At 46.2% G+C, this 19413-nt stretch overlaps 1 protein-coding gene and 1 long non-coding RNA gene across 5 annotated transcripts in view; one reads left to right on the top strand and one right to left on the bottom strand.

Annotated features, from left to right (window-relative positions):
* Window positions 1–94: 94 nt before the first annotated feature.
* The window catches only part of PACSIN3 (protein kinase C and casein kinase substrate in neurons 3), a 21529-nt gene continuing 2210 nt past the window's right edge, over window positions 95–19413 (top strand). The window contains exons 1-10 of one of the 4 annotated variants that reach the window (XM_064424802.1): window positions 95–232; window positions 12327–12410; window positions 13871–13971; window positions 14401–14557; window positions 15324–15559; window positions 15950–16105; window positions 16660–16835; window positions 17617–17737; window positions 18203–18333; window positions 18981–19046. In XM_064424802.1, the coding sequence (XP_064280872.1) occupies window positions 13918–13971; window positions 14401–14557; window positions 15324–15559; window positions 15950–16105; window positions 16660–16835; window positions 17617–17737; window positions 18203–18333; window positions 18981–19046 (1097 nt within the window). In that variant the 5' untranslated portion in view covers window positions 95–232; window positions 12327–12410; window positions 13871–13917. Of the gene's footprint in view, window positions 233–440; window positions 504–12326; window positions 12411–13870; window positions 13972–14400; window positions 14558–15323; window positions 15560–15949; window positions 16106–16659; window positions 16836–17616; window positions 17738–18202; window positions 18334–18980; window positions 19047–19413 lie in introns of those variants that run through there. The other 3 variants (XM_064424803.1, XM_064424805.1, XM_064424804.1) reach the window with 3 other exon arrangements.
* LOC135303256 (uncharacterized) overlaps window positions 13378–19413 on the bottom strand; it is an 18042-nt gene continuing 12006 nt past the window's right edge. Inside the window, exon 3 of the long non-coding RNA XR_010364715.1 lies at window positions 13378–14197. This is a non-coding gene — a long non-coding RNA (uncharacterized LOC135303256). The remainder of the gene's footprint in view (window positions 14198–19413) is intronic.

Genomic DNA, 19413 nt, shown 5'->3' with positions numbered 1-19413 from the left:
GATCAAGGGCCGGGCGGCGGGGGCGGGGAGGCGGGAGCTGCGCCGAAGCTGCCCCGCCGCTGCCATCGGAGCACCCCGAGCCTGGGCCCGCCCCGCGGGAGCCGCTGGAGGCGGGGCGGGACCCCCGAGTGCCGCGGTTGAAATAGGGGGAGGGCTCAGGCGGTCCCTCCCCCAGGTGGCCGCTGCCCGCCGAGTGTCCCGTCCCGTCCTGCTGCGCCGCGCTGCCTGCGAGGTAAGCGGCGGGGTCACTGCTGTGGGCTCCGCTCCCCCTGTGCCCCGTGCGGTGCCGAGGGTCCTGGCGGCGGAGCCCGTCCTGGTCCCGGCGCCGCCTTCCCGCGGCGGGCAGCGTGTCTCGGGACGCGCTGGCAACTGTGAAGGAAAAGTTTCCTCAGGGAAAGGGGGCGGGTGGGAGAGGCGGTACCCGGCTGGGCGCTGGCTGTGGGCAGGAGGGGACTGGGAGGCGGCTCGGTGCGGTTTGTCTGGAGGCGCAGCGGAGACCCCCGGTAGGTGCGGGAGCGGCGGCGAGCGGGGCTGGGAAGGGCAGCGGGACTGCGGTCCCGGCGGGTTGTTCGCGAGGGGCTGGAGAAGCCCTTGCCAAAGTTTCGCTCCCTTTGCGTCCCTAAGCTTCCCCGGGTGCCCCGCCGCCGGCCTCCCGGGGCCGGCCCGCTGCCGCCGCCCCGTCACTGGGGGCTGCCGAGGCTCCCCCTCCCTCCCTCTGGAGCCCGCGCCTCCGCTCCGCCGCGGGGACAGGGGCCTCTTTGTGCTGGATCCGCGCAGAGCCGCTTCCCACTCTGAAACCGGAGCCGCGGGCGCTGGCAGCGCTGTGGAGAGTGGGGATAAAGCGGCTTCCCAGGACCCCCTGGGAAAGGGGCCGCGCCGGGCCCGTGCTCGCGGGGCTGCAGTCCCTTGTCTCCGGCGTCCTTGTTGCCGGTCTGTGAGCCGGACCCTGGGCAGCTGAACGGAGAAGTTCGGCAGATGGGACAGTTCTGTCCTTGTTCGTCCTCTTCCTCTCTTCTGGCTGCCGACAGTAGGGAGGGGATGGCGAGGGACAGGCACCAGGGGTGCTGCCTGTGACCGTGTCACCGGGCCCCTGGCAGGCTGCTGGGGTTACCGTGTCCTCTCCAGCCTAGGGCAGGAGAAAGCTGATAAACAGGGAGGGTATTAGTGGGCCTGAATATCCAGTGCTTGAGAAGACAGTCTGATTTGTCACTGGGCACGGGAGGAGGGTTCCATGGTCTCTGCAAAGCTATCGATAAGTGAAGCTAGCGTGGCTCAAACACATTAACCTGTTCCACCACTTTCTGTGCCAACTATGTGTTCTTTCCTTGCTTCAGTTCTTCAGGTATGTAAGAAGGCTCAGGGTTTGGTGGGGCGGGCAAGGCTAGCTGACCACCGTCAGACACATGTTCCTGGCCCTAGGAAGTAGTCTGGCCTTTTTGTTCACTCTTTGATCCTCCTTGCAGAACTGGTGCTCCCTACTTCCTGAAATGGGAAATTAATTTCTCTCCCCTTCAAATCAGCTGCTGGTCTAATTCACACAAAGACATTTCTGATATGATGGTAATTGATTACAGTACAGAACCCAGGCAGAGCCTCCCACTCCACCCTGGAATTGAAGTGTCACTAAGCCTTGCAGTGACACTCAAGTCATTCCCGGGAAGGAATGAGAGCACAATGCACAACTGCAGTGTGTGGGCTAAAATGACAGGGTCCGGATACTCCGTGCTCCAGGTGTGAGCTGGTCTTTGGGTGGAGTCAAAGTGGAGCTTCTCCCCATGAGTTGCATAACTGGGCACATTCTTTCATGCAAGGATTCACCTTTCCCTGAAGTCCACAATGTGTGAGACGGAGTCTGCTTTGGTAGTGTTTTGTGCAATTAATGGCATTTCTCTAGAAGTTTCCCAAAATATTTACTAGATTGTCCTTTGAGTTGCAGCTTGGAACAGAATGAATGTGTGAGCTTGATCAGCTGCCTGCTGCCTTCCCTATTTTGTGCCTGGCCCATTGTATTGTTTTACTGCCTTTTTAATGTTTTTCTTCTGATCTGTGTGTTTGAGCTTCTCTGGCTTGCCTGCACTTGTTCAGGTGAAGACTGTCTTCTTCTCAGGCTGCAAAAAGCAGTAACTTCAGTGTGTCACCTGTGTATAGGGCTGAGAACAACTGCCCACCAGAACTCCATTATCAAATGTCAACAAATGAATAGGCTTGTGTGTGGCTGGATTACGCCAAAATGCTGCAGGTCACTGGCAGGCTCTAACCAAGTTATAAAAGCCTGAAAATTTTATGGACCCAAATTAATTTCTTCACAGGGTAATGGCTGGTGCTTTTAGTCACTTTAGGTTTTTGTGGATTTTACAAGACCTAGCCTGAATCTTCTGGGCTTTCCCCGGATGATCATGAATTTCCAACACAAACAAAATAAATATGTATCAGAGAGTCAATGTATATTTACACACATGCATGCAAATATATATATAAAAAATACAATAATATATATACATGTATAATGTGTATATATATACATACATAATACAATAATGTAATACAATATATATATACAGTAATACAATAAGGGAACTTCTTAGGTGATGCAAAGCTGTAAGAATGCCTTTACCACCACAATGGGGTGATGTGAGCTTCTGTCAGAAGTCATGCTATCAGCAAGCATGGCAAACACTGTATATTCTTTATTCTGGCCATCTCAAGGGCTGGAAATTATTCAGTTGTTGTTTGAACCATTTGGTCTGTGTCATGGCTAGCATCCAGGGATTGAACTGGGGACCTCAAAAGCTAAAAGTATCTGCTTGTAGCCTGAGTGGAAAAAGCTATACTCTTGATCAGAGAGCATTAATAAACTGCCTCTATTTTTGCCATCAGCTGATCAGTGATCTGTGAATTTGGGCTGCTCTTGAAAGTTCATGGGGAAATGCCTGAACAATACAAGAGCTGTTTAAGCCCTTTAAGGAGCTCTTATCTTTTTAAAACAGACTTTGTGATCAGGCAAGCTGTTTTATCACTAGTTACTCAGTGCAATGGGTGTAGAGGGTACTCTGTGAGAGGCAACTGTGACAGATAGACTTTAAAAAAGCCTCAATATTTTAGTCTAAGCCTCCAGTGGATGGGTCAGAAAACAGTGACTACTGTATATGGAAGTTTTCATGAAGAATTTAGGATTTTGCTCTTTGAAGAATTACAAAAGAACTTGGCATCCTTGAAGAAGTTAAGAAGCTGTTCAAGTGGTAGCTTTTTGCCACTACCCTGCAGCATGGTCATCACTGTAATTTAGCATCAAAATGCACTCTTGACTGTTTGGGCACAAGTTTTTTCAGCAGCACAAAGGAAAATGTTGTGCAAAGAACCTGGTGCATCCTCTGCTATAATCATCCAGCTTTGTTTTAATGACCAGTACATTAGTCTCCAGTTCCTTCATGCTGAAATGTGGGCTGAAGCTGGGCACTGCTATAAGGCAGTAAATGTGACTGGCATCCTAATCACATTTGAGCCTTCAGTGATTTCTCCTTGCTGTGAATGGGGTGATGGGAATGAGCCTTTCAGACTTGGGATAGCTGGAATTTGTGTGTTAAATCTAGTAATTGTCACTGGGCACTGTAGTTTGTTGAAAAGGCATGTGAGGGATCTCCATGGTACCGGGGGCCTGGATCCAGAGGCATTAGGTTTGTATGGGATTTTCTGCTCCCTTAATAGGTGACTGTGGTAGGACTCTGTTTATTGCAATTAAGTTTTTCCAGGCTAGAGGAGTTAGAATTGCTGCAGGCAACCCATAAGTAACAGTGCTGGCAAGCCTTCAACCTCCTCAGTCCTGTTCCTACTGTGAGCTTGCCCAAGCTGTGTCTCTCCTGTTTCCAGGAAGATACAGTACTTGCCTCCTGCTCTCAGGGACATAGTTCTTTCAGTCACCTAGAGGTGATTTGTTGTTGGTAGTGACTTCTGGCATCCCTCAGTACAGTACCCCTGCTGCTGAGCCAAACTTCTCCCACTCCTGAGGGTGTTGAGCCGCACCAGCTGCAGTACTGCTGTGCAGAGCTCTGAAGTGGCCTTGCTGCCTTTTCTGACAAGGGCAAGAAGCTTTCATGGAGGATTGAGAGAAGATGTAGCATATTTCACTTCTTGAATGATTACAGGTATTTACTTCTGCTTCTTGAGGTTTTCAGTCAGCTCTGCCTTGGATGAGGACTGGTGAGCTATGTAACCCATGAGAAACCTTGCTGTTGACTCCAGCAGGCTTCTACTCCAATGCAAGCAAACAAATAGGGTTTTGAGCTGCTTCAGGAAGCATTGCAGGAAATAAGGCCCACTGGATTGCTTTGTTGTGCTTGTGGTTTTTTTTTTTTTTTAAAGCCTTCCAGTGTTCTTTCCTCACATGTCAGGTTGAATCCTGAGGACCAGAAACTGAAATCATTCCTTTGGGCAGTGGACTGAGAAAGCAAATGACATTCCAGTGATGCTCAACATTAAAATCTATCCTGTCACATGTGCACTTTGGCTGTCTGCCCTGTTTGCCTGTGTTCTCCTAAAGTATTTTGAATAAAATTTAGGATATGAAGTGTTAATAGTTCTGTTTTTCAGCCTGAGATCCAAAAACTTATTTTAAGAGGCACTACTGATACTAAGGAGCGGATTCTGTGCGGATACTATGAAAGTAGATAAAAGTTGCTCCATGACATGCAGGGCAATGAACTTTAAGAAGAATGTGTGAAGTATTTTTGGCCTTTCAGTAGAAGAATTTCAGCCTTTCAGTACTTAAAAGGAGCTTATATAAAGAGAAGAGAGCAACTTCTTGCATGGGCAGATGATGATCAGACAACAGGGAATGCTTTTAAACTAGAGGAGAGATTTAGATTAGCTGTTATGAAGAAATTCTTTAAGTAAAGGGTTGCAAGAACAGGTTCCCCAGAGAAGTTGTGGATGCCCCATCCCTGGCAGTATTCAAGGCCATTTTGGATGGTGTTTTGAACAACCTGGTCTAATGGGTGGCATCCAAGATGGCCATGGAACTAGATGATCATTGTGGTCCGTTCCAACCCAAACCATTCTATGATTCAATGAAGTATGAATCAGGCCAGTTCCTAATGGCTTTCCTACTTCAACCTTGTTACCTGTGTGTATTTCTGAGAAATCTGTCAGAAAGGTGTATGAATATGTTTAGAAGTGGAATACCTCCAAAGTGACTGATCTGCCAAACTTGAACCAGGAGATGCTACAAAGGGAATATAAGTTCTCTCCAGTGCACAGAGCAAATGATGCTTTCTTTTCACATATTTTTTTAATAAAAATATGCAAAATTATTGTGTAAAAGCTAATCTACAGTCCTTCCAGTTCATATGGTATTGAAATCTGCCTTAAGTTGTAGTTGTTTTTATGCTGTTTAGATTTTCCTGCAGAATAAACCTAGTTCTGGTAACAAAAGGTAAAAAAAGAGCCTTGCTGTCAAAGTGGAGGAACTGGTCACACCTGGAACAGAAGCAATGTGTGTGATGCTTTAACCTCATTCTTCTTTACCATGAGACATGCCGTAGCATCAGTTTTATCTTACTCAGCTCTCAAGTCAAGGAGTTGGTTGCACTTCCTTCTACAGACTGTTTGAGACTTGAAACTATAGGGAACTGGATGAACTTCAGAAATGCCTTGAGGATGATCTTTAATGTTTTTGTCTCCATTATATGAATATTTGGAAGGAAAGTATTCACATAATAAGCAGTTTTAGTAAATCAGCTTTTACCATGTAAAACCAGAAACCTATTTGATGCAACCATAGATAAAGAAATGCAGTACTTTAAAATATGATTGTCACACACTTGGTCTGAAGGACAAATTTCTTCCAACTCTTATCTCCCATTCCTCTTTCTCAAAAAGCAGCCAGTGGAAAAGACAACTGTTGGTAAAGGAAACCTAGAAGCTGCAGAAGTGCAGATGAGTTAAAAAGTCACTGTGGCTTCCAAGTGGGAGAAGGAAGCAGAGAAGTCTGGAGACTTCTGACTGCTGTGAAGTCTAATGAAGCAAGAAACCACCAGAAGCACAGTGTTAGAATGGAACTAACTGGCTTGTGGCTCCCACAAAGTTTGTGATTACATTGAGTGCAGTCTGCTTCCTTAAGACTTCCTAATGCATTCATGTAAACTTGATCCCTGCTCTTGGCATTGCAAAGTGATTCAATCACAGGAGAATATTCCAGTGGCAGGAACTTACTGGAGTTTGCTTCCCTACCCACTCCCCATCCACAACCACAGGAAACACCCCTGATCACCACTTTTGTGCCTCTTTACTCAGGGTTAGATGAGTCCAGGGCATTTTATTCTCTTTGGATCAGTGTTGTTCACGTAAAGATCCAAACAAATCAAACTCCTTACTCCAAGCCTAGTTGGAGAGGACAGACTGGTCTAACCTGCTGCTACAGTAACTTACTTTACTAAGTTCCAGGCAACTGTTACAGAATGGACTATTGATTTTACCAGTTAAGTGCAGAAAAGAATATTACCAGGTAAAATGTAGATTAAATCCTGGAAAATGTTTGCATTCAATGTGGATTGATACTGCTGAGGAGGGATATACTAGCTTTGACTAGAGCTTTAAACACCTGTTTATCAGTGATTTAGGAAGAAAGAACTTTCAGTCGTTTGGGGTCCCATCTGATGAAAAGGGAAGTGCATGCATTTGGTGTTTGCTTGCAGAGACTGATGCAGCTGGGTGGGAAGTACCCTGGGAAATATCCAGCATAGAAGCAACCAAGTGAAGAGGCCAGGGAGTGGGAGAGCAACAATTTCAGCTTCTCCATATCTGCCTGGGTTAAAACCTTGCCCTGAGAGAGTGGTGAGACAGGGAGTGTGAGAGCTGGAAAGTGAGCATGCTGTGACTAAGGAGTGAAACAGGAATTATGCTGTTAACAGGTCTAAGAAAGCAGCTAGAGTAGTGCTGTTCCATGTAATTTGTATGTGTGGCTTCTTACTAAGCTGTCAGCTGCAGCTGCTCAACACATAGACACAACATACATGTTTAAGTTATTCCAACAACCCTTTGGAATAAAAATGAACATAGCCTATTACCCTGTTGGAGTATGGTACACAATGGTTCAGTGCTGGCTTTTTCCTTCAGCTCTGTATTTGAGATGATAATTTATTTTTTTTTATAAAAAGAACAACTGGGGAAAAAAAACTTAACATATATCTTGATGGCTCACTACATTCCTTCATTAACATTGTCTCATACTGTCATGTTAACCAAAGTAGATCTGTGTTCCTGTAGTATTAAAGATCCTCTACGTCGTATTGGAAATAAAAGCAGATATTTTTCCTTTTCTTGGTAAAACAGTTTCTGTCTGGTAAAGCTATGTCAGCCAGGAATCTTAACCCCTGGATCAGCAGCAGTGTATTAGTAGAAGCCTGTCCTGTAGCCTTGGCTGCTGACAGGGAATAGCTAATAGTAGAAAGGATTGAGTTCTGCATGAACACTTTGAAAACAGCTTGGGGTGGCACATGGAGAATGTCATCAGTACATTAACTTGATCTGAATGTGAAGACTAAGATAAAGAAGCTGTGGTCTGGACTTAAGTCTTGTCTGTGTTTTAGTACTTTGGTGTAATCATTGAGAATTTTGCTAGTGGATAGCCACATGATCTCTAGAGAATCATGGGCTGGGAGATGGGTTTCTGTTACAGTTTTGCACAGAGCTGAAGTGACCTCTGTGTGTAGTTACTGTTCTGCCTAGTGTCTCTCTGGCCTTTCCCTGGATGGAGAAATGAGCTGAAATCTTGCTTGAAACTGTATTGGACAGCACTGGCAGGCTCCAGTCCTTAGGGAGAAGCTGGGAAACACTGCCTTAGTCCCTTTCCCAGTCAGGTGACTGCTGAGGGCGTGACACTGCAATAAGATAAATACCTCTAAGGGAAGTTTTGGGGGATCTTTGTGTTACTTGGCATTCTTTCTAGCAGTAGACAAGAACTGTCTCCTCTTCAGAAAGGTGAGTATGCCTATAAATACCAGAACTCCTACATAATGGCAGTGAAGAGGACATTACTGGACATCATCCCAGTTTCTGGTGCAGAGCTACTGGATGTGCAGTTCCAGAGCTGGGGAGTCTGGAAAGGACACCCTGTCCCATGCCCCATTTCGTTCTCTCTGTTGTACCAACTGCAATCGAGTTTGTTACACTGCTGGAGTGATGTGGAACCTCCTGGCTTAAGCTCTCTAGTTTCATTCTGACAAGTTAAAAGGAAAAAAAGAAAAGGGATTTCATGCTTGTCATTCTGTAAGGGAAGGGAGGCTGCCATCTTTTTGAGTAATTGGATTGTTTGGATTGAAACATTTATCTGCAACCTATACTAGAGTGCCAGGAGGGAAAAGAATGCCTTGACCACTGAGTGCTCTACAGAAAAATGACCGGGGAATCAAACAAATTGGTTGCAGAAAGAATCAAATTCCTGTTTTCTGGTGGTAGTTGTCTTGAGGTGGAAATTAATTAGTAGCAACCTATTACTGATTACAACTTTTGCTTAGCTTGGCTGTAGCACCTATATAGAAATTGATCCACAATAAAAATGCGTCTTCACCAAAGCCTCACTTACTAGATAAATGTAACTCAATTTGTTCCTACATGTGTCTGTATGCAGCATTTGCTGCTGTAGTTGGGAAAGGGAAGAGGAGTTGGGCAGAAGGCCTTGTCTGGTGCAATTTACAAGCTTTTTTTGTGTGGATGAATTCCTGCAGGGCTGCAGCCCTGTGAGCCTTTGTAGAGTTCAGAGGTTTGCTTTTGGGTAATTTAGGAAAACAGTTGCTCATAAGGATTCTCAGGAGGTAGTCAAGCAATGCATTGAAGTGGTGTCTTGGGCATTTGGAGGCTGGAAGTACTGGAATATGGTACAGGTGGAAGAGAATTTCTGTGCTTTACCTGCCTGAGGAAAGCCTTCAATGGACAAGAGCTATTACTACTTTTGGATGTAGAAGTTTCCTTTGTGGATGAGGACCCTGTTGCACAGATCTTGTGAAAGCACGAAGCAACAAGGCACACCCTACAACACGTAGTAGGTTTCACATGTTTTTGAAAGGGAATGTTTTAGCCTAACACCTTGGTCTGAGGGCAGGGATCTGTGGTCTCAGACACGTCCCTGACTGGATCACAAGTGAGAATAACAACATAGCTTAAAGGTAGAAACAGCTCTATCACAATGAGCCCTCGGGTATTTTCCTGAGTGGATCAGTGAGACAGTCATGAGCCATTCCATCTTTTTGCAGCTAAAGAGCAAGAAGCATTTTTTGATAACTTAATAGGGGGTTGATAGCAGGTGTGGCCTAATAATTATGTTGGCTCCTAAGTGAGAGCAGGTACGTGGGAGAAGAAGGGAGGTATCTTTTCTAACACAGCAAGCAGAAATAGTTGTAGCTGTCATTTGCATGGTTCAGTTTGCCTGATGTTGCTGGTTGTAGTGGTGTCTGTGATGCCTTTATCCCTAATCCTCTGCAGGTGAGAAATGAACAGCAGTGTAATCACTCTTTCCCTCTTCTTCAGAGACCTCCTCTTGCAGGAGCTGCTGTGAGGTCTTAAGTAGCTCTTAACTGTGAGAGCTGATAAATAAAGGTGGGAAGGTAGGCATGAACATTCCTTTGCCCTGCAAATATGATTTGCTAGATAGCCTCCTCTTAGCAGAGGTGGCAGTGGCATTAGGAGTCTTGTATGTGGTACTGGCCCACATAAAACTCTAATTGATCCAATATAACTTCAGCTATGTTGCTCATACTGTACAGGCTCTGCCAGCCCTCCTGAATCATTTGGTGGCTTTTGCTAAATCAGGCTGTCCATGAGGTATCCCTGTCATCTTTACTTTGCTGTAAAACAACGTCAAGGCTTTGGCACATATATTTACTTTTCCCGTCAAACTTGGGTTTCCCTGGTCTCAAACACTGAGTGGCTCACACCATGTGGTATTTCAGGAATAGATTGGCATGAAGGGGTGGACTGGCAATCTACTTGCTCATCCAGGGCTCACTCAGGGTGACAGCAGCAGCTGTTCTTTTCAGCCCCTCTGTGCAGTACTAAGTACCTTCCCTATGTCTGCATGCAGATCCAGTTTGATCTGCTGACTGACATGGGCTCATGAAGTATGTAAAGTCCAGAAAAAGCCCAGCAGGAAAGGTTCGTTTTTGTTCTTTGACCTTTTTGCTTCTACCAAGCTGGATTTTTCTGGATTTTTATAAAGGCTACACAACTGCTATGGAAATACCTACTCAACTGACTGCTTACTCAGGTCAGGGAAATTAGCCTGCAGAAATATTATACCACTTCATTGTATTTTCCCCCCAGCTATTGTGCTGATGGCTACAGTAAAGCCTTAAGCTGTGGCATACTTTGACACATGATATCACAGATGCTGAAAAATCATATTAATTCAAAAGCAGGTTGAAGAAATTAATGGAAGAGAAATCTGGTGAGTGCTCTTTCCATAGGTGGCACATCCAGCTCAGGGAAGTTCCTGTCAGCAAGTGGTTAGAGGCTTGGAGAGCACGCAGGGAGACATCATGTATGCTTGCTCTGTAGTCAAAGTGAGGGAAGGTATCTCCTTTTGGCTGCTCTCTAGAAAGGCTATGAGGCCATGATAAACCTTAGTCTGATCCAGCACAGCTACTATTATATTTCAGAGCCTGTTAGTGATAGTAAATCTGGTTATTTTAGTTGATGACTCCTGAGAAAGCAAGCAGATGTGACTCAAAATCTAACATGGAAACTGCAGAAAGAATGGATTCAGGTTTTGGGATGTTTGCTTAGCCTGACTGTCCCTCAAATGAACAAGCATATACTGCCATACAACAGCTTTCCACATTTACCCCCCAAATTCTAGTACTGTGTACTCAGCCTAAATTGGACACTAGAGATGGAAGGCATGTTTGTGATTCATTGCTTCCTGATAAAGTGGGGATGGGGGAGTAGCGTGGAAAAAGTGATACAGCATTCATGTGTCATGTATCATTGATCTATATCTTCATCAGGAGAAAGAAAGAAAGGATGGGTTTTAAATACATTTTTACATACCTTCACAAAGGTTTTTTTAATCATAGCAATTTCAGGAATGTTTAGTCTGGTTTTATCAGGGACTACTTGGAAGCTTTAGCCTTTTATCCAGTGACCTGGATAATTCAGAGTCACAACTCTTCCCCCTCAACCTCTTGCCTTCCCCTTCTTCACCAAAAGTCATTGGTTTGCAATAACCTAGTCTGATTTTCTTTCCTTCCTTCTGTTTCCCTACCTTCTTTCATTTCTTCTCAAAAATGGTCTTATCATCTGGCTAAAAATCCCACTTCCATGTTTTGCAGTTTCTACTCTCAGCTGCCCTCATCTTCCAGCCTCAGCTGAGTGCATATTGGTGGGATTTTTTTTGCTTATCTGTAGTTGAGGGGGTTTTGTTATTTTTGTATGGGTTTGTTTGTTGGTTTTTTTTTGTTTTGTTTTGTTTTTTTTTTAAATAAATTAACTTTTTAGATTGAGGTAAATCCCCAGGAATGTAAATGTGAGATAAACAAAAATGCCTTGTTCTGCCCTAGCTTTTCTTAGCCTTTGCAGACCTTATACTTCTCTTTGCTCTGTAGAAAGCTGATGACCATTACCTGTGCCATATAGCAAAATAAAGGATTTCTGAGAATGTGATGGGAACAACTTACTGGAAGCAAGGGACAAAAAAGCTTCCCTGCTAGATGGCCACATCCTACCAGTGCAGTGCTAGGTGCTCTTGTACTAAAGGGACTGTAGACCAGAATATGCATTCTGGTGAGTTTTGGTGGCTTTTCTTTTTTTCTTTATGTAGAGTTATCAAGTTCTTTGACCTGTGTATAAATCTTCATCTTTAGTTAAAAGAGACTGGAGGAGGTATGTGTGTGTCCTTCTCTCATTCTCCCAAAGGCTGCTATGTGTAAAAGTACATGCAGCAAGGGCATGAAGGCACTGTCCTGTTTGCTAAACTGGACACTGCAGTGGGGGGGACCAGGCCCCATGTGGGGTGCCTGGGTGCTTTTTTTGGGCCTTTCTGGCCCAAGCTGTTCCCTGTGCTCAGCTGTTGTGATGCTACCTTTCCTGCACAGTGCTGTCAGCCACCCCAGTGTTTCTATTTTAACTCTCTCTGGGGCTAGATCTTGTGACACAAGGATTTGGCATCTCTCCTACGTGCTGGAACATGGCATCTCGGGAGGCACAGTGGGTGCAGCTGCTATATCAGAGGGTGCCCCTCCTAAGTAGCTGGTAGAAAAGGGACAGCCTTTTGTGTGCATCAGAACAGGCATCATCCCTGCAAAGGAGTGTCTGACTGTGTCCATATCTGTCTCCTCCAGTCTTTTTTCAGAGTCTGAAGAGCTTGAGACTCACTTGCCAGCTTCCCACTGCTCTCCCTGTGGCATCTCACTTTCAGCTTTCAGGTATGTAGTTACTGGGGCCAGGAGTAGAGTTGCATGCTCTGGAGGCTGTAAGATGGTTTGCAGTCAGATGACAAATGGTGGGGAGGGAGGACAGGCACAGCTGGTGGCATGGTGGAGGAATTAATTTTTCAGGGTTTGTGTACCTGAATGTCATATCCCATTTAACGACTTGCTTCAGTGACTGGAATTCAGCATTTCCAGCCTTCTGAATAAGGCCAGAGGAACAGCACTGATATACTTCTGATACTCCATGGAATGACACTGGGCAAACATAGCCAAATGTCAGAAATTCCTGAAGTCTGGGTTGGGGCACTTCACTGTATGGCTCATGCCACCAAGAAGGATTTGCATGAGGTGGGAGATGTGGACTCTTGACCTGATCTTCTTCTCTGCTGTGTGCTCTGTGGGCTGGCAGAATGAGCAGATACCTCTCTGGGGTGTGAGGGAAGCTTTTTATAACCAGGAATGTGCAAGAGGAGAAGTGGCAGCAAAGGCCATGCATGCTACATTAACCTGGGCTTGTCTGAAAAGAACTGGGTTTGTCAGCAAGTGACTGGGCTTGGGTCCTGTTTCTCCTTCTCTCATTCTTGCACAAGAACAACCCTGAACCTCTCCCCAAGGAATTCATGGCTTAGTACCACATCAGGAGCAAAAGGACAGTGCAGGCTAGCACAAGGGAATGGACAAAACTTCTGGACAGCAGAGAATGAGAGGAGCCTTTTACCTTCCAGCCTAGATTTGGAGCCTAATGCAGTGAGTGTAGTGAACAGAGCAGCTGTGCAGGGATGTTTCTAGGGAAGCAGAGCTGCTGGGTAACAGGCACCTGTACTGCTGTTTGGCTGGGTATGCCCCAGCACATTTCTGTACTTCTGCTCAAGCCCAGCTCAGCTGGTGGGCAGCTTATAGGGCTCCTCCCCATTCAAGACATGCCTGCCTGCTGACTGCTCAGCCTTGTTTTCCCCAGCCAGTTGTTGTAATCCTGTAATCCTGAGTCATACTGGGAAGCTGGAGTCATCTCCATTGACACAAGACTTTATTTAAAGTCTTTCAAGGCAGATTTTAAAGAGCTTTAGCTATCTCTGTTTCTCTTACCCTCTCGAGGGCTTTGGTTAAGAACAGAATCTCTGCAGAAGTATTTGGTGCTGCTGAAGACTGTTGGATTCATGAGCATGTCTGATATCTGCACAGCCAAGGTTTGGCAAGATTGTCTTCTACAACATCCTTTCCTAAGGTGTTACAGGCCTGCCAAGGAGGCCTCTTGTCTGCAGGGAGGGAGGAGGCCAGTTCAGCCCTGGGCATCTCTGCTGGACCTTGCCATCTGCAGCTGAGGGGCACTGATGACAGTACTTGACTGCAGGGCAGCAAGTTGGGCTCCTCCAGCTCCCAGAGTAATGGAGAACTATGCTGTTTGCAAAGGCTCAGCCAGTGCTATGATGGAAATCACTTTTCTCTCTTCTCAGGGTAACTGAAATCTGCAAACATTCTCTGCTGCAAGAAAAAGAGGGTGATGTCATCAGAAGATGATGCTGGCGGGGAGGCTCCTGGGGGCAGTTTCTGGGAGGTAAGGAAGGATAATTGGAGTGTGAGGGAGGTAGGAGTGTCATCTTACCACCCACTGGTGGAATTGGGTTGAGTTCCAGGTCTGTGGTGACATGTTGCCCTTGAGGAGTGGAAGGGAGGAGCTGTGGGAAGGTTCAGTGTCATGCTGTGTGTTACTGCAGGGAGTAGTGAGTCTTCCATAGATAACTGTGGAATGAGAGTCCTTGTTCAGCTGACATTGATCTGAGCTGTGAGAGAAGCAAACAAATCATCTCAGCTTCTTCCCTCCAGTGCTGTGTCTGCCTGAGACTGCCAGAGGAGGGTCTGAACCCAGATGCTGCCTTCAGAAGGGCCCATGTTCCCTCCCTGTGCAATGATGGACCTGCTCTTGTGTGTACTTGTAGGAATGTGAAAGTCAGTACGGTATAAACAATGCTGTGTGACATTTCAGGCTGGAAACTACAAGCGGACAGTGAAACGTGTGGATGATGGCTACCGGCTCTGCAATGACCTCATCTCCTGCTTCCAGGAGCGAGCCAAGATAGAGAAGAACTATGCCCAGCAGCTAACAGAATGGTCCCGTAAGTGGAGGACCAATGTGGAGAGAGGTAAAGTTGGCATATCAGACTGGGAACAGGAAGCAATCACTGCATTCCCCTCTTTGTGTGCCATCTCTTCCTGAGGTGACACTGTTTCCTTGAGGAGCAGGCTTCCTCTCCCCAGGAAGGGGGTAACTTTCTTTGGTGTCTATTTTGTGTATTTGCCTGTTTTTGTAGTCAGTCTTCTGATTCACTTGGAGATGTGTTCTCTTGTCATGTGCATGGTTATTAAAAAAAAAACCAACTTTGTGCTTAGTTTGGCAAGTTCTTGGGCAGTCCATGTCAAGCTGGAGATACCCCCCCTTTAAGAAAGGCTTAGTTGTCTTCTCCTCCAGTCTGAGAATAACTACTAACGCTGTGATTTAGTGGCAGTGTGCTCAAACTGATAGTGTCTCACAAAGTGACTGGAAACAATGGGACAGATGTCCCAAAGGACCTTCTGGTCTGTGGAACAGAAGCCTAGCCTTAGTCATGAATTAATGTTGCTCTCTGATGTGAAGCCTAAGCCAGATTTGGGAAGAGAATTTTCTATAGAAACCTTCTCCTAGCAGGCACCGTCTGAAGCTGCCCAAAGAAATGCCCATCTCATCCAGCTCCAGTAGCCAGTCTAGATGCTGCCTGGTGGAACTGTGGAGACCACTCAGTGCTGACTTGTTTGATGGGGCAGAGTTAGGGAAGTGACTCCATATTGGTAGGTGTATGTAAGAGGAAAAGAATCTGTATTCCCTTCGGTGGGCAGTGGGTATAAGGGCCTCTCCTGTGCTTGTTCCTGCAGGTCCGCAGTATGGTACTCTGGAAAAGGCCTGGCATGCCTTCCTGACAGCTGCAGACAAACTGAGTGAAATTCACTTGGCTGTCCGGAACCACCTGGCTGGTGAAGATTCCGATAAGATCAAGGCCTGGCAGAAGGAGGCCTACCACAAGCAGATGATTGGAGGCTTCAAGGAAACAAAGGACGCAGAGGACGGGTTTCGAAAGGCCCAGAAACCCTGGGTGAAGAAAATGAAAGATGTAAGCAAAGTGTGAACAGGGAAAGAGATAAGGATAGTTGAGCTGGCTGCCTGATTCCAAGAGCCACTGGACAAACAAACTAGGTTAGCCAGAGGAGCAGAGAATCCCCAGAGAGGGATGGATCTCTCGAGGATCTCATGTCCTTGTGGTTTTATAACTTCCTTCCCATATGGGAAGACTTTGGTAACAGGTTTTGTATTCCTGCACAGCAGGTGAGCATTGAAAAAGAGATCATTTGAAGCTTCCCACTGAAGCATTGTTTACTAAATGCTGAACTGGCATTCCTGTTAGGTTGCTGCAGACTCTAAGAAATGTTAACATGCCTCCTCTGAGTATTGGAGGATCAATGTGGGCAGGATCATAGCTTTTTCTGCATCCCTTCTCCTGCAGGTGGAGACTTCTAAGAAAAACTATCATGCAGCCCGGAAGGAGGAGAAAACAGCCCATACAAGGGAGAACCATGCCAAGGCAGACTCGTCTGTCTCACAGGAGCAGATGCGCAAGTTGCAGGAGCGTGTAGAGAAGTGCACTCAGGAGGCTGAGAAGGTGTGTGTGTGTGTGTTGTATGGATGGGGGTCACAAGGATACTCCTTTCAAGGAAAAAGCATTGGTGGTAATGTTCCTCAGTGAAATGACTCAGCTGAAGCCTGTAAGAAGATGTGGATTCCTATCATCTGAGATTTTAGTGAGCTAGACTGAGACTTCAGTAACTAATATCTTGGTGTTTGGAGTTAGTCAAGATCCTAATTTATAAATAAATTTAAAATAAAAAATAAAAAAGTGTAGGGGATTTGGTGCAGGGAGTGGAACCTGTAGAGCTGAAGACTTGGCTACCAAAAATAGCTCATTTGTCTGTCCACAACAGGGAAAGTGTGGAAGGTCCTGTATGAAAGAGAGTAGTAAGGAAGACCAGGAAACTTGCAAGAATATTTGGAGAGCAATGGACTGAGACATCAGCTATGGGATTTCTTATTTCTTTGGTGTATTTGTTCAACAGTGCAGGGGGGACAAAACTTATCAGTCCCAAGCCAGAGCAGGGAGGGTTGTGACTTGTTTGCTACAGGGCAACACATCTCACCATTGCTGTTTTCCTCCTACAGTGCAAGGATCAGTATGAGAAGATGTTGGAAGAATTGAATCGCTACAATCCCCGCTACATGGAGGACATGGAGCAAGTGTTTGAGGGCTGTCAGGAGGCAGAGCGCAAGAGATTGTGCTTCTTTAAGGAGATGCTTCTGAATCTGCACCAGCATCTCAACCTCTCCACCAGTGAAAGGTACTGGCCCTGATGCAGAGGGGAATTCTGCCAGCCTGGAGTGCATAGGCTCTGGTGAGGGGTGCCAATTCTGGAAGCTGCTTGCATCAGCCAGATCTCGCTTATTGCCCTTTCAAGTGTATATTAGAATTGGCATTTGGTCTCTTTGGAGTGACCAGGGCTGGGGGTCTGTGATTGTAGGCAGTGCCTACAGAGGGGATTTTCTGCCTTTGAATCCTTCCTTTTTCACTACTCTCCAGTACTGTCCTGTGTGTGCATTTCTATTCTATGAAGAGCCTCATGTAATCCCAGGCTAAGGCAAGTAGCTCTGTTGCCTTCTAGTATTGATGATTATTCCACCTGTTTTGCTCTTAGTAGAGAGACCTTTTGTGAAGTAATGCCTGTAAGCCCACAAGTTGCCCTAAGCAGAGGTTACACAGGGGTAACAGACACAGCCAAAAATCTTCTGTGCCCCTTTTATGGTAGAGACAACAAATCTGAGCCACCTCCCTGTCCACGTGCAAGAATGTGCTGGGTTATTTCAGTGCTCACTTAATGAGCTGTGCTGGCACTTGTTAGGCACTGCCACACCAAACAAGCCTGTCCCGTTTGCCAGGCTACTGTCCAGTAAGGGAGGCTGTGTTTTCCTAGGGCTGAATAGGTGCTGCTCTAGCATCCTTAATCCTGTGGGATTGAGGATGCTGTGTAATTGTGCATGAGGTTAATCTCTTCCTTCCTACTTGGCTTTTGGGAGACTGCTGAGAGATTTGATTACTGCTGGTTCTGTCTGTTCTGGTTGTAGCTTTCATGCGTTGTATCGGGATCTCCACCAAGTCATCATGGCTGCAGACAACCAGGAGGACCTGAAGTGGTGGCGCAACACTCATGGACCGGGCATGGCGATGAATTGGCCTCAGTTTGAGGTGGGGCAGCATTCTAGAGTGTGCTAATGCTATTTCCAAACAATTAGCTGCTCTGCTGAAACTGGCCATTACTAGTCTGGTGTTGGAAAGACCATGTCTTTGCTCAGCAGGCTCGGGATGTTGGCATCTTCTGAAATTGTTGTGTTGCAAGCTGTCTGCTGCACAAAGGGGCACACGTAGGCTGCCAAGCTATACTCCAGCCATCCAGCTGCAAGGTCAGAGAACAGGAGGTGGTGCTCAGGGCTGTGGGACAGTTTTCTGTGATGATTTTCTCACAGCCTCTCTTGTTGCACCTTGGGATTCTACAGAAATGAGCCTGCTATACCAGCAAGGATATTGAGCTGACCACTTTAGCTGCTACTGAAGTACAACCTGGTCTTCTGTTGTTCCGTATTGGGTAGAAAAGATGCAAAGAGCGTTTCTGTCTGACTGGCTTTGATGGTATTACTGGTTTTCCCTGGACAGGAATGGTCCCTTGAAACACAGAGGCAAATCACCAAGAAAGAGAAGAGTGGCAAGATGGCTGATGATGTCACACTGACCAGCATTTTGCCTACACGAGATGGTGTTGTCTCACAGACCCCTCTTCAGACAAGGTAAAGGCTGAATTCTGGGATACATCATGTTAGGAAAAGTACAGTCCTGCCTAGGGTCATGAATGAGTTGGATTGATAAGAGCAATCTCTTAATTTCCTGTCTCTTGCCTATGGCCTTACCTGTGGCACTCTGGAAAAGGCTATGTAGAAAATGCTGTTTAGGGTAGCTGTTTGGTTTTGGGTTTGTTTTGTTGGGTTTTTGGGGGTTTTTTGTCTAGCACATTCTGCCTCACAAAGTGCTTTCCTGGTAAAGATCCTTCTAGTGACAAGATTTAGCCCAGTCTGACTAGTGCTGTCTAATTCTGGCATGCATTTCCCCGGTTCTTCCTCCCAGACAGGGTGAGAAAGTTGGGGGCTGTGTGGTTTCCTAAATGAAGGTAACAAATTCTTACTGCTTTTCCCTGGTATGGTGCTGAGCAGCACCTGACAAGTTTGAGTATAGCTGCTTCCCTTGCCAGGAGGCAAACCTGGAGAATTTGGGAGAAGCAGAACAGATTTATCCTACTGTTTACAGTAGCTGTCCTGCTTTAAAGGTAGACTCTGGCCAAAGTGAACTGAGCAGAGAAGAATGGGGATATAGAGATTTTTCAAGGCCACTACTGTATTTCAGTCAATTGGATTCAAGGGCCCTATTTGCCAATCTACAGGTTGTCCTATCAAGAGGAGCAGAACAGCTTCTTCTATGACACCCTGAAGGCACCAACCCATGTGAAGTTAGTATGGAACATAGCCTCTGCAGGGCTTTTTGGGTTCCAGGTGTCTGTCCTCTGCTGCTCTTCCCCTCTGCTCTTGTCCCTGACTTGGAAAACATAATTCCAGACATCTTGTCAGGATGCAAAACATATCTTTTCCTCTCTGTCTTATTCTTGGCTGGAGTAACTCTGGATGCAGCTGTGCTCTCCAGTTAGGACTGGCCTTCCTTGTATAAGAAGGTCTGCTGGAGTAGGAGGAGGTCACGAAGAGTGTGTGTGTAAAAATACTTTGACAGTGAGTTATCCTCCTGGCCCTCAGGGTTCCAATGCTAGGGTGCTTTCAACAAAATCTAGTATCTCCTGGGATCTCTCTTCCCTGTTCACCCTC

Source organism: Passer domesticus, chromosome 6 (genome assembly GCF_036417665.1).
Source record: "Passer domesticus isolate bPasDom1 chromosome 6, bPasDom1.hap1, whole genome shotgun sequence".
Classification (NCBI taxonomy): Eukaryota; Metazoa; Chordata; class Aves; order Passeriformes; family Passeridae; genus Passer; species Passer domesticus.
Note: the sequence above shows the minus strand (reverse complement) of the source record. Positions and strands in the feature narration are given on the sequence as shown.